Source organism: Eretmochelys imbricata, chromosome 1 (assembly GCF_965152235.1).
Source record: "Eretmochelys imbricata isolate rEreImb1 chromosome 1, rEreImb1.hap1, whole genome shotgun sequence".
In the NCBI taxonomy this organism is placed as follows: domain Eukaryota; kingdom Metazoa; phylum Chordata; order Testudines; family Cheloniidae; genus Eretmochelys; species Eretmochelys imbricata.
Window position 1 is genome coordinate 60,910,336 of NC_135572.1, and position 25,104 is coordinate 60,935,439.

General features: G+C 41.4%; 1 protein-coding gene across 2 annotated transcripts in view; it reads left to right on the forward strand.

Annotated features, from left to right (window-relative positions):
* Positions 1–3,514: 3,514 nt before the first annotated feature.
* RUBCNL (rubicon like autophagy enhancer) overlaps positions 3,515–25,104 on the forward strand; it is a 51,403-nt gene continuing 29,813 nt past the window's right edge. Inside the window, exons 1-5 of one of the 2 annotated variants that reach the window (XM_077811566.1) lie at positions 5,037–5,067; positions 10,026–10,151; positions 11,344–11,446; positions 14,345–14,465; positions 22,983–23,672. In XM_077811566.1, the coding sequence (XP_077667692.1) occupies positions 11,375–11,446; positions 14,345–14,465; positions 22,983–23,672 (883 nt within the window). In that variant the 5' untranslated portion in view covers positions 5,037–5,067; positions 10,026–10,151; positions 11,344–11,374. Of the gene's footprint in view, positions 3,636–5,036; positions 5,068–10,025; positions 10,152–11,343; positions 11,447–14,344; positions 14,466–22,982; positions 23,673–25,104 lie in introns of those variants that run through there. The other variant, XM_077811558.1, reaches the window with a different exon arrangement.

Genomic DNA, 25,104 nt, shown 5'->3' on the forward strand with positions numbered 1-25,104 from the left:
CCTTCGTCAGCTCTGTTTTGCTCTTTGATATACTGATATTTTGCTTTTATATAATCCAAAATAGAGAACTTATCAAGAATGAATTGAGCCTCAGCATGCCTGTAAGGTAGGGCAATATGATTATTTTACAGATTTAGGTACTGAAGCACAGAAATATTAATTGACTTGCCCAAGGTCACACAGGAAGTCTGGCCAAACCAGAAATAGACCTCTATCTCCTTCTGTCTTTGTTCATATTTATTTGCCTCCCATAATCATGAATGGATTTTATCCTCACAGCGCCCCTGTTGAACACCTCAATTCTTCAGCAGGGGAACTGAAGCACAGGGTAGATTAAATAACTTGGCCAAGGGTCACACAGAAAATCTGCCACCAAGCCAGGGATTGAACCAAGGTCTCCAGAATTCCAGCCCAGCTCATCTTCCTGAATGACTTCTAACCCTATGTCTTAATCACCTTACAAGCATAGATGCAGTAGCATCTATTTCATTGAAGCTGAAAGCCCAACTTTTCAGCTACAGCTCAGATGTGGCCTTCTGTTTACTGCTCCCAATTATTCCTCTATAATTTACACTGCCTTCTGTGTCATCTCTGGTGCTTGCGTTGCTAGTAGTTTCCTTCCTTTTTTTGTATATACATTATCACTTTACATACTGTCAGCAAGTTTTTAAAACCACGACGATGGCTCTGTTTTTCTTGGCTTTATTTTTAGCATTGACTGAGACTATCAGAAATTGTAGTTTGTAAATTTTACTGCTACTTTAAAGCTGATTCTGAGAGCTGGCTAGCAGACGTTTGCTCTTTCTCTTTCCCAAAGCCTCCATGCAGCATTAATGGATCTTTATATTAACTTGATCTTTACATATTAGCAGATGTCGTAGGGTTCTTGGATACAGCTCAACCAGTACACAGCTGCATGTATTTTAATAAGGTGTGTCTGTTGACTAGATGTTTGAGTAACCACTCTTATTATGTAGCAGGCAAATGATCTTCAGATTAGATTCTTTTTTTTTAATTTTCACTTCAAAGGGATAACATTGGGCTATTACTATTATTTATATTGTGGAAGCACCAAAAGACCCTTATTAGAATCAGGGCTCCATTGTACCAGGTACTGTACATACATACATTTGTGTATAAAACCAATAATTGGAGAGTATAACATCGTGCAGCCATTACACAAAGAAAACTGAAATGTATTATTAAAAACATGAATCTCTATAAGCTTAATTATTATTTATTTCCACTAATGGCTATGTGGTAAGAGCTAGCCAACCAGAAATTAGGCAAGATCCCCTGTTGGTCCTGTGTACTGTACATTATGAGACACCTAAAACCATGGTGGATAAAAATCAATGACTGAAAAGATTTTTTTTTTAAATCTGATATTTATTTAAATCGGATTTTTTTGATAAAATGCGTTTTGAGGAAAAAACCTATCTAAAGATAGTTTTAATTAGGATATATTATAACTCAAAGATATTTCATCATGGATTAGGGATTATAAATTCTAATTCTGTAGTATGAGACAATATATTCATGTACTGTTTAAGAAAAGTTTTGTAAATAAATTCCAATAGTTCATGGATTAGGGACCCAATTTTATGAGGTTCTAGGGGCTTCTGTATAGATTATTTAGGTTAATCTTTTCATCTACCCAATGGGACTCAGTGCTCAGTCTAGAAGATACCAACAGAGATGCTTAGTGTTGCAGTTCTCAAACTGTGGATATGTGTCTCCAGAGATAACATGCTTGTTAACAGCAAAAATGTTTTAAAATAAACAAATGATATATAGAGGTGAGAAATAACAGACCTCAACCCTATTGTCCCTCTGCAAATTTATGTACACAGAGTGAATCCCTTATCTCTCTCTAAAAGTGCAAAGTTTCAAAAAGTTCAATGAATAGAAGAAGATGGTGGGGGGCAGAATAGATCTGGACAAGGAGAAGAAGTCTGGAGATAAATGTGAGAAGGGAGCGACAGGCAGTAGAAACAAAAGTGAAACTGTTTGAGCAGCATATTCCAGAAGTCACTTGAGGTCTTTCTGAGTGTAGCCTTCATTGATTTGAGATCTACCATACCATTCTCTCACTAGAAGGGAAAACCTATAATGGCAACAGGCCATAAAAGAGACCCAATTTGGGAATAAGAACTATGCAAGAAATATATGTTTGCTGATGATCCTTTAAAGAAAGCCACACCAGTGAACTGGTGGAAGTCACTTAAGCACTTGGATTCAGAGACTGTTGAAGTGATAATCTCAGTTTTAACAGCAGTAGCTTCTTCTGCCGGCGTAGAAAGAATATTTGCTTCCTTTGGACTAATTCATTCCAAATTGAGAAATCGCTTGGGACCTGAAAAAGCAGGAAAGCTTGTTTTTTCTTTTCCAGATTATGAACAAACAGGAAAATGAAGGTGAAGATGGCTGAGTTAGCTGCAGAAGCCAATATTTTAAGTTTCTCATGATGACCTGGCTGACATAGTTGATTTAATTTTTGTTTTTTAAATATTGCTTTTAACTATTTTAGTTAAAAACAATTTTAACAAAAACAACCCTGATTTTAAAAAACTTGAATGTTTAACTAAATTCAAAATTTCATATTCTTGTTTTGTTAAAATATTATACATTTGCTGTTGAAGAAAAACATCCAGAATACATAATGTTGTTGTTTTAGTTAAATAAAACAATTTAAATGTCTGTCTGGTGAGGTTGTCCTTCTAATACAGCATGGCAAGAAAATCCTCCAAATATTAATGATTAACCTCTTGCATTGAACATAGTTTACCTCCCAATGACTTCACAACTATCTGCTTCAATTACCTTTGGTAAATGAAATAACCAAACAATCATTCATTTTCCCATATAGCTGTCAAACTAATCGGAAAAGTTTTTCAAAATAAATCACTTTAAAAATGTATGTGTACCTTCTAAAAACGAAACCTACACCTATCTCTCTGAGTTGTGAAGAATATGTATTAAGGTTTTAACAACCAACCAGAATGCACTTGTATGTAGAAATCCATGATTAAATCCAGTCTTCCTGACTAGTGATTTCAATCAGATCCATCCTGCCTCAAACTTTGAGGTATGTTTCAGGATAATTGATGACACAGCTGCTGGGCTGGGTTAGAACAGAAGGCTGGGGTATGACAGGGGGTGTGTGTGTGTGTGTTTGTGTTTAGACCCACCCTGTTGTAGCACCACGGCAGTCAGTGACAGCAAGGAAAGCGACTGCAGCCATGCGCCCAGCCCGCGAGCGGGGGCGCAGCAGGCTCCCTGGGTGTGGGATTTCCTCTGAGGCCGTTGGCCGGGCTTGCGCCCGCTCGCACGGGGACAGCCCCGGCTCTGTCCCCACCCCCTCGGGAGCAGGAGGTCAGGGCAGGTCGGAGGCTAGGGCTGGAAGCTGCGCCCAGCGTCTCTCGCTTCCCCGCCCCGCGCGGCAGCCAGGAGCTGTAACTCCGCCGGGCAGCGACGTGAGCCCGCCCTTCCCCGGCCCGCCCGCCGCCGCCGCTGCTGCAGCCCGGGCAGGCGGCCCCGCGACCTGGGCGGCGCAAACAGTCCCCAGCCCGCGGGCGGGGCGGAGCGGCCGGTTGCCCTGCGGGGGCGGCGCCCTGCGCCCCCCAGCCTCACGGGTAAGGGGCCGGGCGGCGGGCAGAGCGGGCTGGGAGCGCAGCAGCGGGGGGCTGCTAATCCGGCGGCGGGACCGGGGCTTGGGATGGTGGAGGGACTGTGTGACCGGGGACCTGGGGACAGATAAGGGGGTGCTGATAGGTGGAGGGGGTCGCTGGTTAATGGGGGCCGGGGGCGGGGAGAGGGGGTGCTGGTTGCTGGGGGTGGGGGACAGGTGGAGGGGGGCGGGGGAGAAGGGGTGCTGGTTGCTGGGGGCGGGGGACAGGTGGAGGGGGCGGGGGAGAGGGGGTGCTGGTTTCTGGGGGGTGGGGGACAGGTGGAGGGGGGCGGGGGAGAAGGGGTGCTGGTTGCTGGGCTTGGGGGACAGGTGGAGGGGGGCGGGGAGAGGGGGTGCTGGTTGCTGGGCTTGGGGGACAGGTGGAGGGGGGCGGGGAGAGGGGGTGCTGGTTGCTGGGGGCGGGGGACAGGTGGAGGGGGGTGGGGGAGAGGAGGTGCTGGTTTCTGGGGGTGGGGGACAGGTGGAGGGGGGCGGGGAAGAAGGGGTGCTGGTTTCTGGGGGTGGGGGACAGGTGGAGGGGGCGGGGGAGAAGGGGTGCTGGTTTCTGAGGGTGGGGGACAGGTGGAGGGGGGCGGGGGAGAGGGGGTGCTGGTTGCTGGAGGGGGGGTGCTGATTATTACTGCGCTGTGGGGGTGGAGATGCGGGTTGTGAGTGGGCACCATGTGGCTGCACAGAGGCGTGGCGAGCGTGGCATAGAGCCTGTGACCTGAGGACACCGGCCCTGCAGCTGCAGGTCCCCAGGCTGCTGTTGGTGCGCACAGAGGGAGCCGGGAGGAGGCGAGCTGCTACTAGGGTTAGGTTTAGAAATGATCTAGCCGCATCCCCTATTGCGAAGAGCGAAAACAGTGACTGTTGGGAGGAGCAACGCTGAATCGCTCCTTCCGCCTCATCCCGAGTAGTGCGGGATATGGCTGGGACTGGGAACATCAAGGGCAGCTCTGGCTTCCAAGCCTCTTTCTGTCCCTGTCAGCCTAACCTGGTGCTTGTCCCAAGCCCTCGATTTCCTGCTGCCAATACTGATCAAAGCCTGTTCTGACCTGGGCCGGGGCCGGGGCTCTTTCTGCACTGGTGGGGCTGGATAAGGGAGGGCTAATGATAAACAGTCACAGCCACACGGTCATTCAGAAGTTGCGCGGAGTGACTCCCCTGGTATACTTGTCAATAGATTGCATCAGCTAATAAGTAGTCAGGCGTGGGTGCTGGGAGAATCGGCCATAAGAAACAAGCAATACTTGTGCGAGACCAAACCTGTTCTTATTGTAAAAGAACAAAAACAAAAAACACCAACCAGACTCCCAGAGGATATACCTGAGGTAGCTCTGACTGCAAACAGTATTCGTGTTAGCTGAATCAGGAGTGTTACAGGAACACAAAGGGTAAAATTTGCTTTTGTTTTCTCCATAATTATTTCTTACTTTAGCTTGTAAGTATTTTTATAATTTTCTTGCAGGAGACCATGCTTTTGGCTGTTTAGAGTTTGAATATCTTTTGGCAGTAAGATACACAGGAATTTATTTAATGTTTTTATGTGGCTTTCCCCCTAACTTACTGTGTTTTATAAAAAGTTAGTGGCTTTCTCTGGGGGCATAATCCGCCTACTCAATATTTCATATCTCTAGAATCAGTTAATGTTAACTCAGTGCTTGGGGGAAAAAAATACAAGTGGCAAGTAGGAAACTTTACCAGTCAAGTGTGTTCGTGGGCTTGAGCTGTCCATTTCTTAAGAATTTAAACCCTCTGCCCCTGCCCGCCTTTTTTTTTTTTATTTTTATTTTATTTTTATTTTTCCCTTGATGGTTGCAAAGAATGTGAATGGGTATAGGGCTGTCTGCGGACATTTCCAGTCCTACTGTTGGCTGTTGCTTTCCTAAGGGCAGCAAAGACAAACTGGCCTAATTTCATCAGCTTTAAGTGCTGCTTCTCAGAATCTTTTGACAGTAGTGAAACCATCAGAATCACGTCATTCTCACTGTGTTGCTGCTTGGGAAAATTATGAAATGTAGCAGAGTCAAGCTCTGAGGGTGTATCCTCACTACGAAAAAGGATGTGTTTAATACATGCTAGTAGCTAACACATGTTAAAAAGTCCTAGTGTAGACAAGGCAGTTGTAGTTTTAAAATGTATTAGCTGGTTGAGATAACCACATTTTTGCTAGCATAGACAAAGCCTGAATTTATTCACAGGAAAATGAGGGTGAGGTACAAGCAGTTGGAACTACACTTTCTAAATCCCTGTTTTGACAGGCAAAAAGGTGCATTTTCAACCAAGTTTGCTTAACACAATTGAAAAGCCTTCTTTGTTACTCGTTAAGATGCACCACTAACATGCTTGACACCCTCTTAGCTGCCCTGTTGTTGCCAAAAGGTGTGTGTGTGTGTGCGGGGATCTAGGCTAGAGTATAGAAGCTAACACTGCTTCGACACGTTAGCTTGCATCTTAACCAGAGTTAAGAGGGCTTTCAATTCAGTTAAACTAACAGGATTGAAAAAACATGCCCTCCTTTTTCTCTGAGAGACAGGGTGGAAGAGGTAATATCTTTTATTGGACCAACTTCTGATCAGGTCTGGGAAAGGTACTCAAGAGTGTCACAGCTAAACACAAAGTTTGTGTAGCATAAATAGTTAATACATATTCTAAGGGACAATTCAAGGTGAAGTGTCCCATTAACATCCTGGCAGTCCTAGGACAAAGAAGAGGGGCTGGTGGGTTACAGAATGTTGTAATGAGGTGCAAATCTAGTATCTTTATTAAAACTGATTTTTAGTGTATAGCAGAGCCATGAATTTAATTTCCCAGGCTCGTTTTTGAAGATGTTGTGCAGGTTTCCTTTGAGGACGTGGACTGACAGACCAGATATGGAGTGGTTGTTTTGTGAAAAGTGTTTCTCCATGGGTAATATGGTGTTTTTGTCTTTTATCATTTTTTCTGTGTGACTTCATTCAACAAGATAGTGATTGTCTGGCTTCACCCAGTAGTTGTTGTTGGGGCATTTAGCACACTGGATGAAGTATATCACATATTGTAATAGGCATGTGTAGGACCCGTGGATCTTGAAAGATGTACTGTGTGGAGTAATGACCATTATAGCAGTGGAGATATGGCTGCAGCTTTTGCAGGGTCTGGTGCCACTTCGAGCTGGTGAGTCTGTGTCTGTAGAGAGCTTGCTCTTGATGATGAAACTGGGGAGTTGTTTGAAGGCAAAAAGGAGAAGGTTCAGGAAAGATTTCTTTCAGGATATAGTTCCCGTCGAGTATGGGTTGTAATTGTTTAATGATACCTCATATGGATCCCAGTGTGGTAGGTGACAACTAGGGGAAAAAAGCCTCCAATCCCACACCCCTCATATTGAAGAAGGTTCTTTAATTGAGATATTGGATGGCCTGTTTTACGATGTGATCTACTTCTCTAGTGGAGTGTCCTTATTTGGTGAAGGCAGTTTTAAGTGTGTTTAGGTTTGTGTTCCAGCAGTTCTCCTCAGAACATATTGTGTGGTATCCGAGTGCCTGTCTGTAGATAAGATTTCTTGGTGGGTTTGGGTGGTTACTGGATCTGTGAAGATAAGTGTGGTTATCTGTGAGTTTCTTGTTTATAGTTGTTCCATTGCTGAGGCTGATTGTGGTGTCCAGGAAGTTGATGCTGGTTCAGGAGTGTTCTACAGAGAGTTTAATAGATGGGTGGTGGATGTTGAAGTTGTAGTAGAAATCTATGAGTGAGTTTAGGTCGTCTGTCCAGAGGATGACAATATCATTGATGTGTCTCAGCTATATCACTGGTTTTCTGGGTGTACTTGTCCAGAAATTCTTCCCCAAGGTGGCCCCGTCAGATGAGACCCAGTGGGAGGTAAAGGATGAGAAACCTGTTTATTTCCAAGAGCTGGGATTTCAAGCTTCATTCATCTGTTAGCTAAAGATGGATACAAAAAATAGGGTCCTCTTCCTGAGAGAATCCCAGAACCACCAAGGCAACTATGGGGTAGGGTTTCTCCAGGGCATTGCTTCTGCCCCTTGTAGGTGGGGTTCCCTCATCTTCCATATCAGCCTCTGCCTAGCATGTGTTTCTGGTAAATTTGATATGCTGGTTAAATCAGCTGTGAGTAATGTTTCAGCAATTACTTTGATCAATATGTTCTAACTAAAATGTTTAACAGATGAAAAAAAATAAGCCTCTTCCAAAATTATGCTTAAAGAGCTGCTGACTCTTCCTAATTTTAGGTGCTCAGATTCCATGGTGATGAGTGCAGCATAAATGGCAAGGCTCATGGGAAAACTTGGAAAAAAATCCCAAATATTACATTTACGAACAGATATGCAGACAATTGTCTGTGCAGATCTGTCTTCTTTAGATAACTGAAAGTGTAAGAAAAAATATTCACTTTCTTTTTCGCCAGTTCCCGCCCCCCATGAAATTCAGTAAAATGGATATTTTCACATTGAAAGCACGCAAACATGAATTTTAGCATCTGTCCACTTCAAAGCTGCCTTCACTTCAAAATGGATCTTGTTCTATGTGATAATATATTATTTATTTAATGTGGTGGTCAATTTTTAGTGAAAGAATTCACACAAAAAAGTAAGGGCCCAATTCTGCTACTCTTATTGATGAATAGTACCTTCCTTTGACAATTCGTCCTGTTGACTTAATTTGACTACTCATAGAAGTAAAGTATTCAGAATGAGACACATGGTGGAATTGGGTCCTGAGTAAATTTTCACATACATAATGACATTTAAGAATTCCGTACTTGAGTATTTTTCCATTTTATTATAAATGTTTCATACGCATCTATACTAGGTTCATTATTTGCATGAACAAACATTGGACTATACACACTGCTGTATGAGCAGGTGTGACTACTGAAGTAGCACCTGCTTTATACCAGGGCTGAACCTGGCCTACTCGGCTTTATAAAGATGAACAGTGATCCTTATCAGAAGATACTTAAGCATATATCAAAGGATATTTCTGCAACATAATTTCTTATGTTAGCTTTTTTTAAGGCCCTGATCCTGCAAATACTTATGCACATTTAATTATATGTATTTGAATAGTTTCTTTGAAGCCGTGGGTAAAGTTATGCATTTATATAAGCATCACGGTCTTAGATTGTAATCTCAAGTCTTGAAACTGTTTGAATTTATTTGTAAAAGACAGCACATATCTGTGGCACTGTACAAATATTAATAGATACTGGAGCATAGAGTTGGACTTCGGTAGCAGTTGATCTGGTTTAATTTTATCTTCCTCAGTGTTTCTAACACTTTCTATATTCTTACTTTGTATTCTATTGTATGTAAAGTAAAGATTATATTATCCTGTTTAACTATAAAATAAACCAGCTTTTGAACTTACACAAAGCTCTTCTTTCCCAGACCTGAAGAAGACCTCTGTAAGCCCAAAAGCTTGTCTCTCTCACCAACAGAAATTGATACAATAAAAGATACTACCTCACCTACTTTGTCTCTAATAATTTATTTAAATTTTTTTTATTGGAACATGATCTCTCTATCATCTAATGCCTTCTTGTAAGGTCGGTCAGTTTCACTTAAAGGGCTACATAGTGCTGTGGAATAGATATGTGGGTGGCAGAATTTGATATTTATATTTTAGATGGATAATACTGATGTTTACTTTTAAGCATTTGTTTTTATTGATTTTACATTTTCACAGTTGTGGGAAATTGGTGAGGAATCAGACAATAATTATTTCCTGAGAGTAGACATTGAGATTCAAAAAGTTAAAGCTTTGTGACCATTAAAAGACAAATTGTGGACATCGTGTCAATGTACAAAGTAAATATTCTTAAATAAAACTCTAAGTTCTCAAGCAGCATTTTTCTTATTTTGCCCAGCTGTAAATTTTGATTATCATCGATGGAAATAATTTTGTCAGTTTGTGTGTACATGACGAAATTGACATTTACTGACAAACCTCTAATCCTTCCAAGTCATATATATTTATATATAATATTTTTTTAAAAGATTGTATCATGCCACAGACTTATTTTTTTAAACAGACTCTCATTGGTTGTACTAAGGTGTTCTGAGTTCAATAGATATGACACAATAGTGCCCTAAGGCTTAATCTACAATAGATTTTTTTTCTAAAAAATTTCCACTGTTTTAACATTGATGCTGTCCCCATGTGGTAGCAAACAAGGCTGCATTAAGGCACTCTAGCCCCTTGGGCACATTCCATATGGGTATAGAAGTAGATTACAGAATTAAGATGAGGGGGGGCTATTCAGACCACTTGGAGCTATTGTTTTAGCTGTTTTCAGACATTAATTACACCAGGTCACATTTTCAAGCTTTTTTTTTTTTTTTTTTGCTATCAGGAGCGCTAGAAACATTTTTCTGATGTGAAAATGGAGACTGATCTCTTCATGTGACTCTAGGAGACAGGACCCCATAATGCCTATTCCTTAATCCAGCCCTGGTACTAGCTGGGAGTGCTACTGTAGGTTGGTGGACAGTATATTAACAGCTGCATAGTATATCTGTTCTGAACTGCAGTTTATATTGTGTACAAATACTGTGAGTGCAGGTGGGGAAAGGATAGCTATAACTGCTAAATCTTAAAGAAGCACAAAATCTTATTTATAGATATCCTGGGCAAAAAAGCAAGAGTTGAAATACACAACAAACAGTTGTTTCTAGAATAATAGAAGTTAGAGGGAGAGAGACTGGCTGTTCCAATAAGTCTTTTTCTATCTCTTAGCCCAGGCAGGTTCTAAATTAAATGTTTTCCAAAGGTTTCTATGAAGCAGCAATCATAAGGTCTCAAAGTTAAACACTTGCCTAAGGAAAAACAAGCTTACCTTAAACAAGCTTTGCACTATCAAATTCCCTTAGCAGAGTTAGCTTTACATTAATTTTTGAGAAAAGAAGAAAAATATTATGTTGTCATGTCCATTACCAGTACATCCCACATCCTTTAAATATAAAGGAGCCTGAGTACGGAACCTGAATTTTTAAACAACTATTTTTATTTATAAAAAATGAAACATTAAGGCCATGTCTACACTTGCACTTTTGTTGGCAAAACTTACGTTGTTCAGGTGTGTGAAAAACCCACACCCCTGACCTATATAAGTTACACTGATAGAAGTACTGGTGCGGACAATGCTATATTGGCAAGAGACGCTCTTCAACCGACATAGCTACCACCGCTCATTGGGGGTGGCTTAATTATGTTGATGGGAGAGCTCTCTCCCGTCAGCATAGAGCAGCTACATGGGAGATTTTGCAGCTGCATCTGTACAGCTGTGCCACTGTAAGGTCTCTAGTGTAGACATAGCCTAATTGTAGGGAAACTCTTATTATGATTGAGTCGTTTCTCTTTGTATAATGAAAATATAGTCTAAACCCATCTGATGAACATGTCACATTTCTGAAAATGTCATTAATCTATCCTTAGTAATACAGGTTTTTTTTGTTCTGAGTATGTGTAAACTGTTTGAATTAGAAAGATGCTCATTTAACCTTTCATTGTTAGTACTCCATTGTGCTTGGTAGTAAATGAGAAGGTTAGAAACTGCACAACAGTCAAGTGTTAACAGTACATAAAGATTTGTCTGTATTTAAAGACTGCAAAACAAAATGAAAGCATGATTAATTTAGTAATTGTTATCACCTTTTCTCAATTGCTTCCAGGTAGTTTAAAATAAATGAAGATTTTCCCATCATGTCTTTCCATACAGGATCACTAACTAGCTACTGTAGAACACAGGCCTTCAAACAGTTAAGTGCTCAAGAGGTAAAGCAAGATATTGTTGGTTCCTTTTTTATTAACTGGAAATCATCTTATCGCTTTTCATTGAATAGATGCTATATCCGTAAACTGCTTTTGGGTTCATGATGAACTTGGACTTTAAGCCCAACACAGATTGAAAACCAAATTATTATTTATTTTATGAAAATTGGTTTTACTAAAATTGGTTGTGACTAGTTTGTTTTGATTACAACTGTGCATTGTGTACCTCTGTTAGGTTTGGACATTGACTTCAGATAACTCATTTATGACTTTACAGTAAAATTGTATCCAACTAAAATATTTGTTTGATAATTAAACATATCTAAGAGAGTTTCCCTTTTCAAGCTTTTTCCAAAACCTGAAATATTATCTCATTTAAGTGGGAGTTGTTTTGAAAGTAATTAAAATCTCTTATCTATATTCTGAGACTAGTAACTGCTTCTGATAAGATCTAACAGGCAGCATCTTAGAGTAAAATTATACTCAGTGTAAATGACAGGTTTCAGAGTAACAGCCATGTTAGTCTGTATTCGCAAAAATAAAAGGAGTACTAGTGGCACCTTAGAGACTAACCAATTTATTTGAGCATAAGCTTTCATGAGCTACAGTTCACTTCATTGGATGCATTCAATGGAAAATGCAGTGAGGAGATTTATATACACACAGAACATGAAAAAATGGGTATCATCATTCACAGTGAAAGAAGAGTGATCACTTAAGATGAGTTATTACCAGCAGGAGAGCCGGGTGGGGGGGGGGGAGAAAACCTTTTGTAGTGATAATCAAGGTGGGCCATTTCCAGCAGTTAACAGGAACATCTGAGGAACGGGGTGGGGGTGGGGGTGTGGGAGAAATAAACATGGGGAAATAGTTAACTTAGGCTTGAAGAGAGACTGGGAGTGGATGTGTCATTACACAAAGTAAAACTATTTCAAATAAATTGGTTAGTCTCTAAGGTGTCACAAGTACTCCTTTTCTATTTCCCTATGTTTATTCCCCCCCCCCCCCCCTTGTTCCTCAGACGTTCCTGTTAACTGCTGGAAATGGCCCACCTTGATTATCACTACAAAAGGCTTTCTTCCCCCTCCACCTTCCCCCCCCCAGTAATAACTCATCTTAAGTGATCACTCTCCTTACAGTGTGTATGATGATACCCATTTTTTAATGTTCTGTGTGTATATAAATCTCCTCACTGTATTTTCCACTGAATGAAGTTTCCATCCGATGAAGTGAGCTGTAGCTCATGAAAGCTTATGCTCAAATAAATTGGTTAGTCTCCAAGGTGCCACAAGTACTCCTTTTCATTCAGTGTAAATGTTATAGTTGTAGAATACTTGCAGTAAGGTGTGGTGTTGAGTTGTGTGATAATTAGGGCATTAGTATCCTAAAAGGCAACGCTTCTTTATTGCATAACTGATTAATAATGAGTATTCAAAAATAACTTTTAATCAAACTAACTGATTGCTAAATATTTATGTTCCTATAAGAAATGTTGGGCCTGATTATACTGGTTTATAGTATGTATGTATTAAATATGACATGTTTGGAAATGACAGGTTTCAGAGTAACAGCCATGTTAGTCTGTATTCGCAAAAAGAAAAGGAGTACTTGTGGCACCTTAGAGACTAACCAATTTATTTGAGCATGAGCTTTCGTGAGCTACAGCTCACTTCATCAGATGCATACCGTGGAAACTGCAGCAGACTTTATATATACACAGAGAATATGAAACAATACCTCCTCCCACCCCACTGTCCTGCTGGTAATAGCTTATCTAAAGTAATCATCAGGATTTGTGCTGGAAATGGCCTAACCTGATGATTACTTTAGATAAGCTATTACCAGCAGGACAGTGGGGTGGGAGGAGGTATTGTTTCATATTCTCTGTGTATATATAAAGTCTGCTGCAGTTTCCACGGTATGCATCTGATGAAGTGAGCTGTAGCTCACGAAAGCTCATGCTCAAATAAATTGGTTAGTCTCTAAGGTGCCACAAGTACTCCTTTTCATGTTTGGAAATGTCAGTTTTTAAAAATGCATCTTGTGAAAAAGAGTCTAAAGCAAATCAGATGTTTAATAGAATATTTTCCTAACCTTTTAGGTTATTGAATTCTGAATATGTCAAGCATAACATAATATGTCGTTGTCCCCAGTAACTATTCTCCAGATAAAATGGAAATACTTCAGTTTTGATTTGGATACCTGTTCCTTACCAGATTCCAAAGGAGCTTTGCTTTGATCTTTAAACTAACCAGACTGTTGTCTGCTGTCAGGCTCTGGTGCAGCTTATTTAGTTTAAAAACAGTATGTATCTTAGCAGCTTCTCCCTTCCAACTATTAGTTTACAAGAATTACAGTTCCTCTTTCTTTTCTTAATACTTTCAGTGTTATGCCAGTATGTTTTTAAACATCTTAATTCAACACAAACTGAGGACCTATTCGTGTAAACGGCACATGCTTAACTTTACCATGAGTAGTTACATTGAAATAAATAATATTCACTGTAGTAGAATTAGAATGTGCATAAGTGTCAGCAGGATTGGGGCCTAAGAAAACAGGATTTCTTTCTCTTCCCCTTAGATATTTTGCTCCCCCTCGCCAACGCGTTTTAATAACTTTGTTTTCTCAAAAATAACTAAAAATAAAATAGTTGTATTGGCCATTACATTTGTGAAGCATGTCAGTTTTTGTTGCCAGTCCTGAACTGTTATGTTGTTGTGACCTAAACAATGGAAATGCAACAATATTACAGTGGGTGAGAGATTAGAGCATTTTTGTAACACAGGTTTGACTAAACTCTGTCTTTCTCTGCAGTGCTTAATAAAACATTGTGCATTGTTCTCTTGAGAGACCTCCATAATCCGATTGTCTTTATTTATTTGTTTTGGTTTTTTGTCTTAGTTGACCAAGCAAAGCAATAAGGTAACTGTCTCCGAGTCAGTGTATTCATCGAATGCGACAGTGTTTGCCCCAGCAAGGATTAGCTGTCTTGCTCAGACAGGTCAAATTTCAGATCTCTCAGGTATGATTTTTATAATCGATTTTTCTAACTTATATTCTTAACTGTTGATTGCATGGCATGATAGTCAGCCTATTAATAGAAATGGTAGGTATTTGTATAGTCCTTTAATTACCGAGAGCTAACTGACTGAAAATGTATTTGTTGGCTGTTGAGATGAGTCAATACAAAAGTGCCTCCTTCACTCTGCCTCGCTTCCTTGCCTTGAGAAGAATCTGCCATCCATTCTGGTCAGAACAGCAATCTGAGTGCTCAAAAGGTAAAATAAATGCTTCTTCCCATGAATAATCTGAATGGTATTTGAAAATAAAGACTTTGCCCTTACTCATGCAAGTAGTAATAATTTTGTTGACTTCAACAGGCTACTAGCTTGAATACAGTTTGCAAGATGAAGCTATTAGTAGGAATACACTAGTTGTAATTTCAAAACTTGAGCTTAAAATAACACTTCTGATGTTGGGAACATAGGAGCCCAGAGTAAAGATGAAAGTTTATAATGGTGGATTAGCCCGTCTATGACCAAAAAGAAGGATTTTAGCCAGTGCTGACCCAGAACAAAACCCAAACATTGTAAACACTCAATTTTGAGGCAACAATCACATTACTTCTACTTGGACAGTCCCTTCCATTGTTCACTTAAGCTTTGCTTTAAATGATGTGGATAGAAAGCTGGAGAAATCAGTAGAGAACACTGAAAGTCTCACAAGGCAAGAGAATCTCTTTGTCATTATTGCTGTAGTGCCTAGGATCCCTACTTATGGGGAGGACTCCATTGTACCAGGCGCTATACAAACACAGAATGAAAAGACGCTGCCTGCCCAAAGAGTTTACAATCTAAGTATAAGACAAGAAACATCAGATGGATACAGGCAGATGGGAGTAGAAGGAAACCATGAGACAATGTTGGTCAGTGTGATAGGCAGTAGTACCAATGGCCTAACTGATTTTTTGTAGGCATCCTGGCTAAGAGTTTTAAGGCGGTAGGTCTGCACATGTTTATGGGGAGCGCCTCCGAAGCATGAGTGGCAGCAAAGGAACAAAAGAGGGAGAAAGCACAAAAGTTCTTGTTGTTTTAAACTTTAACAAGTGGATTATAGAAGCTGACATCATGGGCTGATTGGATGCAGGAATCAATATGGTTGGAAAATAACTGGTTGGAAAACAGTTCCCAGATAATAGTTATCAGTGGTTCACAGTCATGCTGGAAGGGCATCACAAGTGGGGTCCCACAGGAATCGGTTCTGGTCTGGTTCTGTTCAATATCTTCATCAAAGATTTAGATAATGGCATAGAGAGTATACTTATAAAGTTTGCAGACGATACCAAGCTGGGAGGGGTTGCAAATGCTTTGGAGGATTGGATTAAAATTCAAAATGATCTGGAGAAATGGTCTGAAGTAAATAGGATGAAATTCAATAAGGACAAATGCAAAGTACTCCACTTAGGAAGGAACAATCATTTGCACACATACAAAATGGGAAATGACTGCCTTGGAAGGAGTACTGCGTGAAGGAATCTGGGGGTCATAGTGGACCACAAGCTAAATATGAGTCAACAGTGTAACATTGTTGCAAAAAAAGCGAACATCATTCTGGGATGTATTAGCAGGAGTATTATAAGCAAGACATGAGAAGTAATTCTTCTGTTCTACTCCGTGCTGATTAGGGCTCAACTGGAGTATTGTGTCCAGTTCTGGGTGCCACATTTCAGAAAAGATGTGGACAAATTGGAGAGAGTCCAGAGAAGAGCAACAAAAATGATTAAAGGTCTAGAAAACATGACCTATGTATGAGGGAAGATTGAAAAAATTGCATTTGATTAGTCTGGAAAAGAGAAGACTGAGAGGGAACATAACAGTTTTCAAGTACATAAAAGGTCATTACAAGGAGGAGGAAGAAAAATTGTTCTTAACCGCTGAGGATAGGACAAGAAGCAATGGGCTTAAATTGCAGCAAGGGCCATTTAGGTTGGACATTAGGAAAAACTTCTTAACTGTCAGGGTGGTTAAGCACTGGAATAAATTGCCTAGGGAGGTTGTGGAATCTCCATAATTGGAGATTTTTAAGAGCAGGTTGGACAAACACCTGTCGGGGTGGTCTGGATAATGCTTCGTCCTGCCGTGAGTTCAGGGGACTGGACTAGATGACCTCTTGAGGTCCCTTCCAGTTCTATGATTCTATGTCAATAGTAAATGAGAGATGATAGGTAGGAGGAAGTGTAGACCATGAAGGGCCTTGAAAGTGAAGACCTGCTGCCCCCCTTCCCCCACGGGGCACACAGAGATGTGCCAGCAGCAGGGCTAAGGCGGCTCCCTGCCCACTCTGCCTCCTTCCCACCGTGCTGCTTTGCTCCCAGAAGCAGCTGGCATGTTCCAGCATCCCTGGGGGTAAGTGTGTGTGTGTGTGGGGGGGGGTGTCTCTGCATGCTGCCCCCGCCCCGAACGCCGACTCCACAGCTCCCATTGGCTGGGAACTGCAGCCAATGGGAGCTGTGGGGGAGGTGCCTGCAGGCAGCAGTGCATGGAGACCCCCTGCCCCCCCCCCCCCCCAACCTAGGAGCCTCTGCCAGAGGGATGTGTGCACCAGTCGCTTTTGGGAGCCGCACCGTCCAAGGTAAGCATTGCCCCCTACTCCCCTCCTGTACCCCTGCCCCAGCCCAGAGCCCCCAACCCCCTGCCCCAGCCCAGAGCCCAGACCCAAACTTCCTGCCAGAGCCCTCATCCCTCTTTCCACATTCCTGCCCCAGCCGAGTGCCTACACCCAGCACCCAAACTTCCTCCCAGTGCCTGCCCCCCCCACCACCTCCTGCACCCCAACCCCCTGCCCCAATCAAGGTTCCTCACTTTATTTTCATTTACTTCCCATTACTTATAATATAAGAGGAGGATGAAGAAAGAAAGAATGAAAAATGGAGTGGGGTGGGGGAGGAGATAAGAGAGCATGTTATTTTTCTTGGCTGGGTCCTGAAAATGAAGCTGCACACGGAGCCCCACTAATTCTAAATCCGATACTGCTTCTGACAGGCCAAGGAGAATGAGGATGGAGTGCTAGTTCTGAGATTTGGCTAAGAAGAGGCCACTAGAGACTTTGAGAAAGGTTTCAGTGGAGTGCAAGGAGCAAAAACCAGACTTGAAAAGGTCTTGGGATGGAATTGCGGGAGAGGAGCTCCAGACAGCAATTGTACAGACAGCAGGTTCAATGAGTTTAGAGATGAACCGGGGAAGGGAGATGGGGCAGTAGTTGGAGAGGAAAATGGGTTGAAGGATGGGAGAGACTAAAGCATGTTTGTATTGTGAGCGGAAAGAACCAGTGAGATTGAGAGGTTAAGGAGAAGAGTAAGGAAGGAGATGAGTGAGGGCAAGGGCTACCAGAAGATGGGATAGGGTGAGGTTACTCATGGAAGTGGAGAGAGTGGGGGAGGTGAGCAGGCAAAAACCTACATCTGTTACAGAGGAGAAGATGGAGAGAGCTGTAGGAGGGAAAGGGTAAGGCCATGCCATATGTAGTTAATTTTCTCTTGGAAGAAATTGGTGAGATTCTATATGGGGCAAGAAGTAGAGGGAGGAGGAGAAGGTTTGAGGAGTGAATCAAAGATGGCAAAAAAGCACTAGGATTGTGAGTGTGGGATTCAATTAAATTGGATAAGTAGAACTGTTTACTTAGGATGATGGCAGAACTGAAGGAAGAGAGAACGAATTTATAGTGGAGGAAGTCAGTCTGGTCATTGGGATTTTCAACTGAGATGCTCCACAGTACAAAAGCCAGATTAGAGGAAGAGGCTGTTGGGGGGTGAGCCAGGGCTGGGGGTTGGCAGGCAGAACTTGTGATTGGAAAGACTGGCAAAAGAGTCAGAGGTAGAGGAGAGGCTGTATTTTGAATATTTTGTCTTATATGGAGGATGATGTGTATATGGGGAGAGAGACATGCAAGTGCAACCTATTAAAGTTATCAAACTATGCCCCCCCCCGGCCCCCCCCGGAAAACAAATACAAGTATAGTAGAACCTCAGCGTTATGAACATCTCAGGAATGGAGGCTGTTTGTAACTCAGAAATGTTTGCAACTCTGAACAAAACGCTATTGTGGTTCTTTCAAAAGTTTACAAGTGAACGTTGAATTAATACAGCTTTGAAACTTTACTAGGCAGAAGAAAAATGCTGCTTTCCCTTTATTTAACACAGTACTGTACTGTATTTGCTTTTGTGTGTATGTCTCTGCTGCTGCTAGATTGTGTACTTCCGGTTCCAAATGAGGTGGGTGGTTAACTGGTCAGTTCATAACTCTGGTGTTTGTAACTCTGCGGTTCTACTGTATTGCCCTTTTTTGAAAGTCTTTTAGCTTTCAGTCCCTGTCTCTTTGAGTCTATGCTGCTTAAGGAACAAATCACTAGCAACGTGTGATTTCCGCAAGCAGTGGGATCAGTTCATTAATGTTTAGCAGTTTTTCAGATGCACCTTAGATTTCTCTTCTGAGAAGTGCTTTTACAATATTGAGGCTGCTAGGCTGAGGAAAGTGGCTAGGAGTTTTCTTAGAGTCCCTAAATTAGTAAACTCTCTTATCTAACAAACAATTCCAGCACATACTGGCTCCCAGTTGAGTGGGCCTTAGTGAGATTTGTTGCCAGTTGTTTTTAGTTGAGATTCATTTCCTGACAATGTCCAAGGAGACAACTCTTGGACAAAGGTCTCCCAGACTTGCCACTCTGTTCCGCTTGTGGTACTTGGCATTCCCTCTGGTCCTAATAAATCGCCCTTTGCTCTGGATATGAATCTTGCTGTTTGCACCTATTCTCAGACTTTCACAATCAACTTATCTGCCTTCAATGAGACACATGCCCATTTCTTTGTCATGTGAGGTCTGATAACTTATCTCGTAACATCCACCACATGACAAGGCCCTTCATTTAATGACTGATGGTAAGTTTTTGCTAAATTTCTTGATGAAGAAATGTGTCTGGTTCTACAATTCCATAATTTGTAGTAATTGATTGCAGTGCATACTAGTACATCATACTCATGATGTCAGACCTGCTTTTAAAAATCTTAACCAAATTCTTCTCTGTTCTGTTGACCTCCAACTTTGCAGTAATTCACTTAAAATTGTGAAATTGTAGCATATAGAGCTTTTGATTCCTTCCAAGGAACTCTCTGTGTTAGTTATTTGTTAAGGGTCCAGACAAAATGCTGCTGCCATTCTGAATAATGGTTTCATGGTAATTCTGGCCTTGTCTTGTCTGGGATTGAAAGGAACACATTCTAAAATTTGGTGTAGGCTGAGCAGTGTAGTCTTTAACCTGTGCTAAGCTAGCTGAGCCAGTATTGGGCCCATACTTTCCGGTCGTTGTTTCCTCTGGATCCAGCAGGAGTATGAATGAGTGGGAAGGCTGGCTGCAGTGAAAGCATCATATGCCCTTGCTTTTTGTCCCCACCAGCTGGGATCTTGTCTGGATCCAGCAGGAGTATCAGTGAGTGGGGAAGTGCTTCAAGAAAGGTAATTTTTTCTATGAAAGAAAGCACATCAGAAATGTGAAGGTTCTTGTAAAAGTACTCTGTAGGTATCCATTGCTGCTTTTTTTTTCTTTCTTTTCTTTTTTTTTTAAGTGGAGTGGATTCTGTCATATTTTATTCTTCAAAAATAATTCCTTATAAAGATCTCAACTTGGTGCTTGTTTCCATCTATTTGCAGACTCAATAAGTGCCTTTGTAAAAATGACATTTGCAACTGTAAAGAATATAAATGAAAGTTTAAATTCTAAATATTACACCTTTCATTACCCTCTTTGTTTAGCGGGAATCTTTCTTGCCTGGTTGTCTACACTTATAGTGCTGCAGTGGTTGTAGAGGGAGAACTTCTCCCATCAGCATAGGTACTCCATCCCCCCAGTAGACAGTAGCTATGTTGACATAGTGCTGTCTGTACAGGGGGTTAAGTTAGTATAACTGCATTGCTAAGGGATGTGAATATTCCATACCCCTGAGCAACACAGTTATATTGACATAAGTCTGTAGTGTAGACCAGCCTAAGTCCTGCCAGTGAGTTTCAATGGCTTGGTGAAGACTCTAGCACTTCATGTTCTTTTTTGACACAATGTATACTGTATGACTCCTCTGCCTTTTGTAGTAATCTGTATTCTTCTGCCTTGCTAAACTGTTAAGTTCCATTCTTGCCTTAATGCAGGAGATAGTGTAAGGACTGGAGCATTGTGTGTGTGGTTTTTGTTGTTTGTTTTTCCCCTGTTCAGGATTTCCTGAAGGCTCTTTCTTTTCAGCTCACATGTAGTTTCCAAAAATGACACATGGGAACATATTGGGACAACCAACCACAGTTTAAATGTATCGTAAAGGGAAGGGTAAACACCTTTAAAATCCCTCCTGGCCAGAGGAAAAACCCTTTCACCTGTTAAGGGTTAAGAAGCTAGGATAACCTCGCTGCCACCATGTCAAGGTTCCTTCCCCACTCTGAACTCTAGGGTACAGACGTGGGGACCTGCATGAAAACCCCCTAAGCTTATTTTTACCAGCTTAGGTTAAAACTTCCCCAAGGTACAAACTATTTTCTTTTTTCCCTTGGACTTTATTGCTGTCAATACTAAGCGTCTAACAGATATATAACAGGGAAAGAGCCCGCTTGGAAATATCTTTCCCCCCTACACTCCCTTTCCCAGGGAAGGTTTGATAAAAATCCTCACCAATTTGCATAGGTGAACACAGACCCAAACCCCTGAATCTTAAGAACAATGAAAAAGCAATCAGGTTCTTAAAAGAAGAATTTTAATAGAAGAAAAAGTAAAAGAATCACCTCTGTAAAATCAGGATGGTAAATACCTTACAGGGTAATCAGATTCAAAACATAGAGAATCCCTCTAGGCAAAACCTTAAGTTACAAAAAGACACAAAAACACAAAAACTATATTTCATTCAGCATAGCTTATTTTCTCAGCCAGTTAAACAAAACAGAATCTAACGTATATCTAGCTAGGTTTCAGAGTAACAGCCATGTTAGTCTGTATTCGCAAAAAGAAAAGGAGTACTTGTGGCACCTTAGAGACTAACCAATTTATTTGAGCATAAGCTTTCGTGAGCTACAGCTCACTTCTGTATTTTCCACAGTATGCATCCGATGAAGATGTTTTTATACACACAAACCATGAAAAAATGGGTGTTTATCACTACAAAAGGTTTTCTCTCCCCCCCACCCCACTTTTTCCTGCTGGTAATAGCTTATGTAAAGTGATCACTCTCCTTACAATGTGTATGATAATCAAGGTGGGCCATTTCCAGCACAAATCCAGGGTTTAACAAGAACGTCTGAGGAACCGGGGGTGGGGGGGAACAAGGGGAAATAGGTTACCTTGCATAATAACTTAGCCACTCCCAGTCTCTATTCTAAGTTAATTGTATCCAATTTGCAAATGAATTCCAGCAGTCTCTCGCTGGAGTCTGATTTTGAAGTTTTTCTGTTGTAATATCACAATTTTCATGTCTGTAATCGCATGACCAGAGAGATTGAAGTGTTCTCCGACTGGTTTATGAATGTTATGATTCTTGACATCTGATTTGTGTCCATTTATTCTTTTACGTAGAGACTGTCCAGTTTGACCAATGTACATGGCAGAGGGGCATTGGTGGCACATGATGGCATATATCACATTGGTGGATGTGCAGGTGAACGAGCCTCTGATAGTGTGGCTGATGTGATTAGGCCCTGTGATGGTGTCCCCTGAATAGATATGTGGGCACAGTTGGCAACGGGCTTTGTTGCAAGGATAGGTTCCTGGGTTAGTGGTTCTGTTGTGTGGTACGTGGTTGCTGGTGAGTATTCGCTTCAGGTTGGGGGTTGTCTGTAGGCAAGGACTGGCCTGTCTCCCAAGATTTGTGAGAGTGTTGGGTCATCCTTCAGGATAGGTTGTAGATCCTTGATAATGTGTTGGAGGGGTTTTAGTTGGGGGCTGAAGGTGACGGCTAGTGGCATTCTGTTATTTTCTTTGTTAGGCCTGTCCTGTAGTAGGTGACTTCTGGGAACTCTATCTAATTCCTGTTCTGTTGCCGGCAAAAGCATCACACAGACAGAGAGAACCTTTGTCGTCCTTCCCCCCACCCCACCCCGGCCACCCCAGCTTTGAAAGTATCTTGTCTCCTCATTGGTCATTTTGGTCACGTGCCAGCAAGGTTATCTTAGCTTCTTAACCCTTTACAGGTGAAAGGGTTTTTCCCTTGGGCCAGGAGGGATTTTAAAGGTGTTTACCCTTCCCTTTATATTTATGACAAAATGTTTACTGATTATACATGCTTGGCTAGGAATGGCTTACTTTTACTGTTGATGATTATCTATGATTGATCAACAATAGAAACATTTCCTGGTTGCAGGAGACAAGATCCCTAACCTTCCAGTGGAAGTGGTGTTGGGGGTTTTGTTTGGAATTTTTTTTTTTTTCCATTGGAGGTGTTCTCTATTCGTGCTGTAACTAGTAACCTTTTTTTGATGATTTCCTAACCTCTCAATCCATTACTTTTCCTAAACAGATGAGTACTCAAGGCCAGCAGTGATTGGGCATGCAGGAAATTTTAGATCATTCCTGGACAGTACTGCAGCTATCAAAGAAATTCTTGCATCTGTTCTAAATACATCTGGTATTAAACCATCTTCACTACCAGAGAAAACTGTATTGCAGACAACTGAAGATCCAGACAGCGATATGGAACACTGGGAGGAGAGTACCGATGGTGATTCTAATGATGACAGTGACACAGACTATACACATCACAATATTGCTTCTACACAAATGGATGTTAGATTTATGAGGCATAAGGCATCTTGGGATAATACTCAGTGTAGTTCTTCTAAATCTTCACTGGTTTCCTCATCATGCCCACTTTATCCTGGCAGAAGCTCCATCACTTCGGCGTTAAATAGCTCATCCCGCTTGGAAATGTCTCCTCTGAAATGTGATTACTTTACTCAAGTGACATTAACTGGAGGCACTGTCACATCATTGACAAACTCTGCTATTATGTGTTCAGAAAAAGAACTTAAAAACTCTTCAAGTTCACCAGACCACCCTTTGCCTTTTAAAGGAATCTCTCCAGATTCAACAGCTAATGAGCTGTCAGCAGCATTTAGAAATTCTGAGACTTTGGAACCCATGCCACTCAGAGATGAGGGCAGCAATGCTTTCCACCCGCGTTCACAGTCAGCGCCCTCTGATCAGCAAGGTAACTTTCATTTAATCACTTCCAAACCTTTTCCAGGTAAGACTTTTGTAGTACTAATGGATAGACCCAAATGAAACTGGTTTCACTGTGGTGATATAACTGACTACGCAAACACTGCCACTTGGGGCTGTCTACACTTGAAACGCTACGGTGTAGACACTACCTACTCTGATGGGAGGGGTTCTCCTGTTGCCATAGATAATCCACCTCCCCAACAGGTGGCAGCTATATCAACCAAAGAATTCTTCCATCAACGTAGCGCTGTCTACATCAAGAGTTAGGTTGGCTTAACTATACCACTCAGGTGTGGATTTTTCCCATCCTTGAGCGACGTAGCTGGGTCAACCTAACTTTATAGTGTAATCCAGGCCTTGGAATGGGACAGAGTAAAGATGGAGGAATAACAAATTAAGAATAGCTGTTCTCTGGGGACAAACTAATCAGTGAGACTCTGAACACATGCTAGGGGGTGTCTCTGCTATTTTCTTTTTATAAGAATGATAAAGATTCTAATTTAGTACTGAATCTCTAATAGAACATAAGTCATTTAACTCTAATAATGCAGATAATGTAACTTAAGAGACTACTACCCCACTTTATCTTATCTCAGAATTTCCCTTATGCTAAAAGCAAATAAAGTAAATCTTGGCATTTTTTGCTTTAGCTAATGGTTGAATGATGTGCTGGAGGGGATTCCTGGAAGACCCTTATTATGTTTGACGCCAAATTGCACACAAGAAAGAGGGGTGATTTCCCTGACTCTGATGGGAATTCATCTCCTCTCTGGGTACTGCTGTATCATCCTATGCCAGAGTTGACTTATACCTTCCGCAGAATATATATATTTTTTGCTTTTGGAATAGACCAGATTTCACCAAAAGGCAGGTATCCTCAAAGGGATCGTATCTTCAGACTTACACCAAAAGCTCTTCATTTGTCATCCACCTCCTTCAAATGATGTAAATCTTAACACTGTGCTGTATTTGCAACATACTCATATTTTGTTCCTTAAAAAAACACCACCACCATATTCATTCCTGTGAAAGTGCATATAGTAAGTTTGCTTGTTCTGGGGCATCACCTCCTGGAATTGTTACGATAAAGAACTTATGTTTTATAGGAATCTATTTTCTCATCAGATACTCCACACTATTCTTTGTGAGCACATAAACAGGATCAGGGAGAAGAGTTTTGCAGGAGCCCCTTGTTCTAAATACAGTGTGAGCAACATTGCTGATAAGTTTCAGTTTTTGTTTGTTTAGTCATATGAAGAGTACAGTCCCAGATTGTCATCAATGGAAAATAAAGTTCTCTATTATCAAGGTGCAGGACAAATAGTGACATTAGGGGAGATGGCATGGTCTAATCCAGCATTTTTTTAAAGTTCGGGTCATGACCCAGTATTGGGTCGCAGCATGTAAGGCACTGGGTT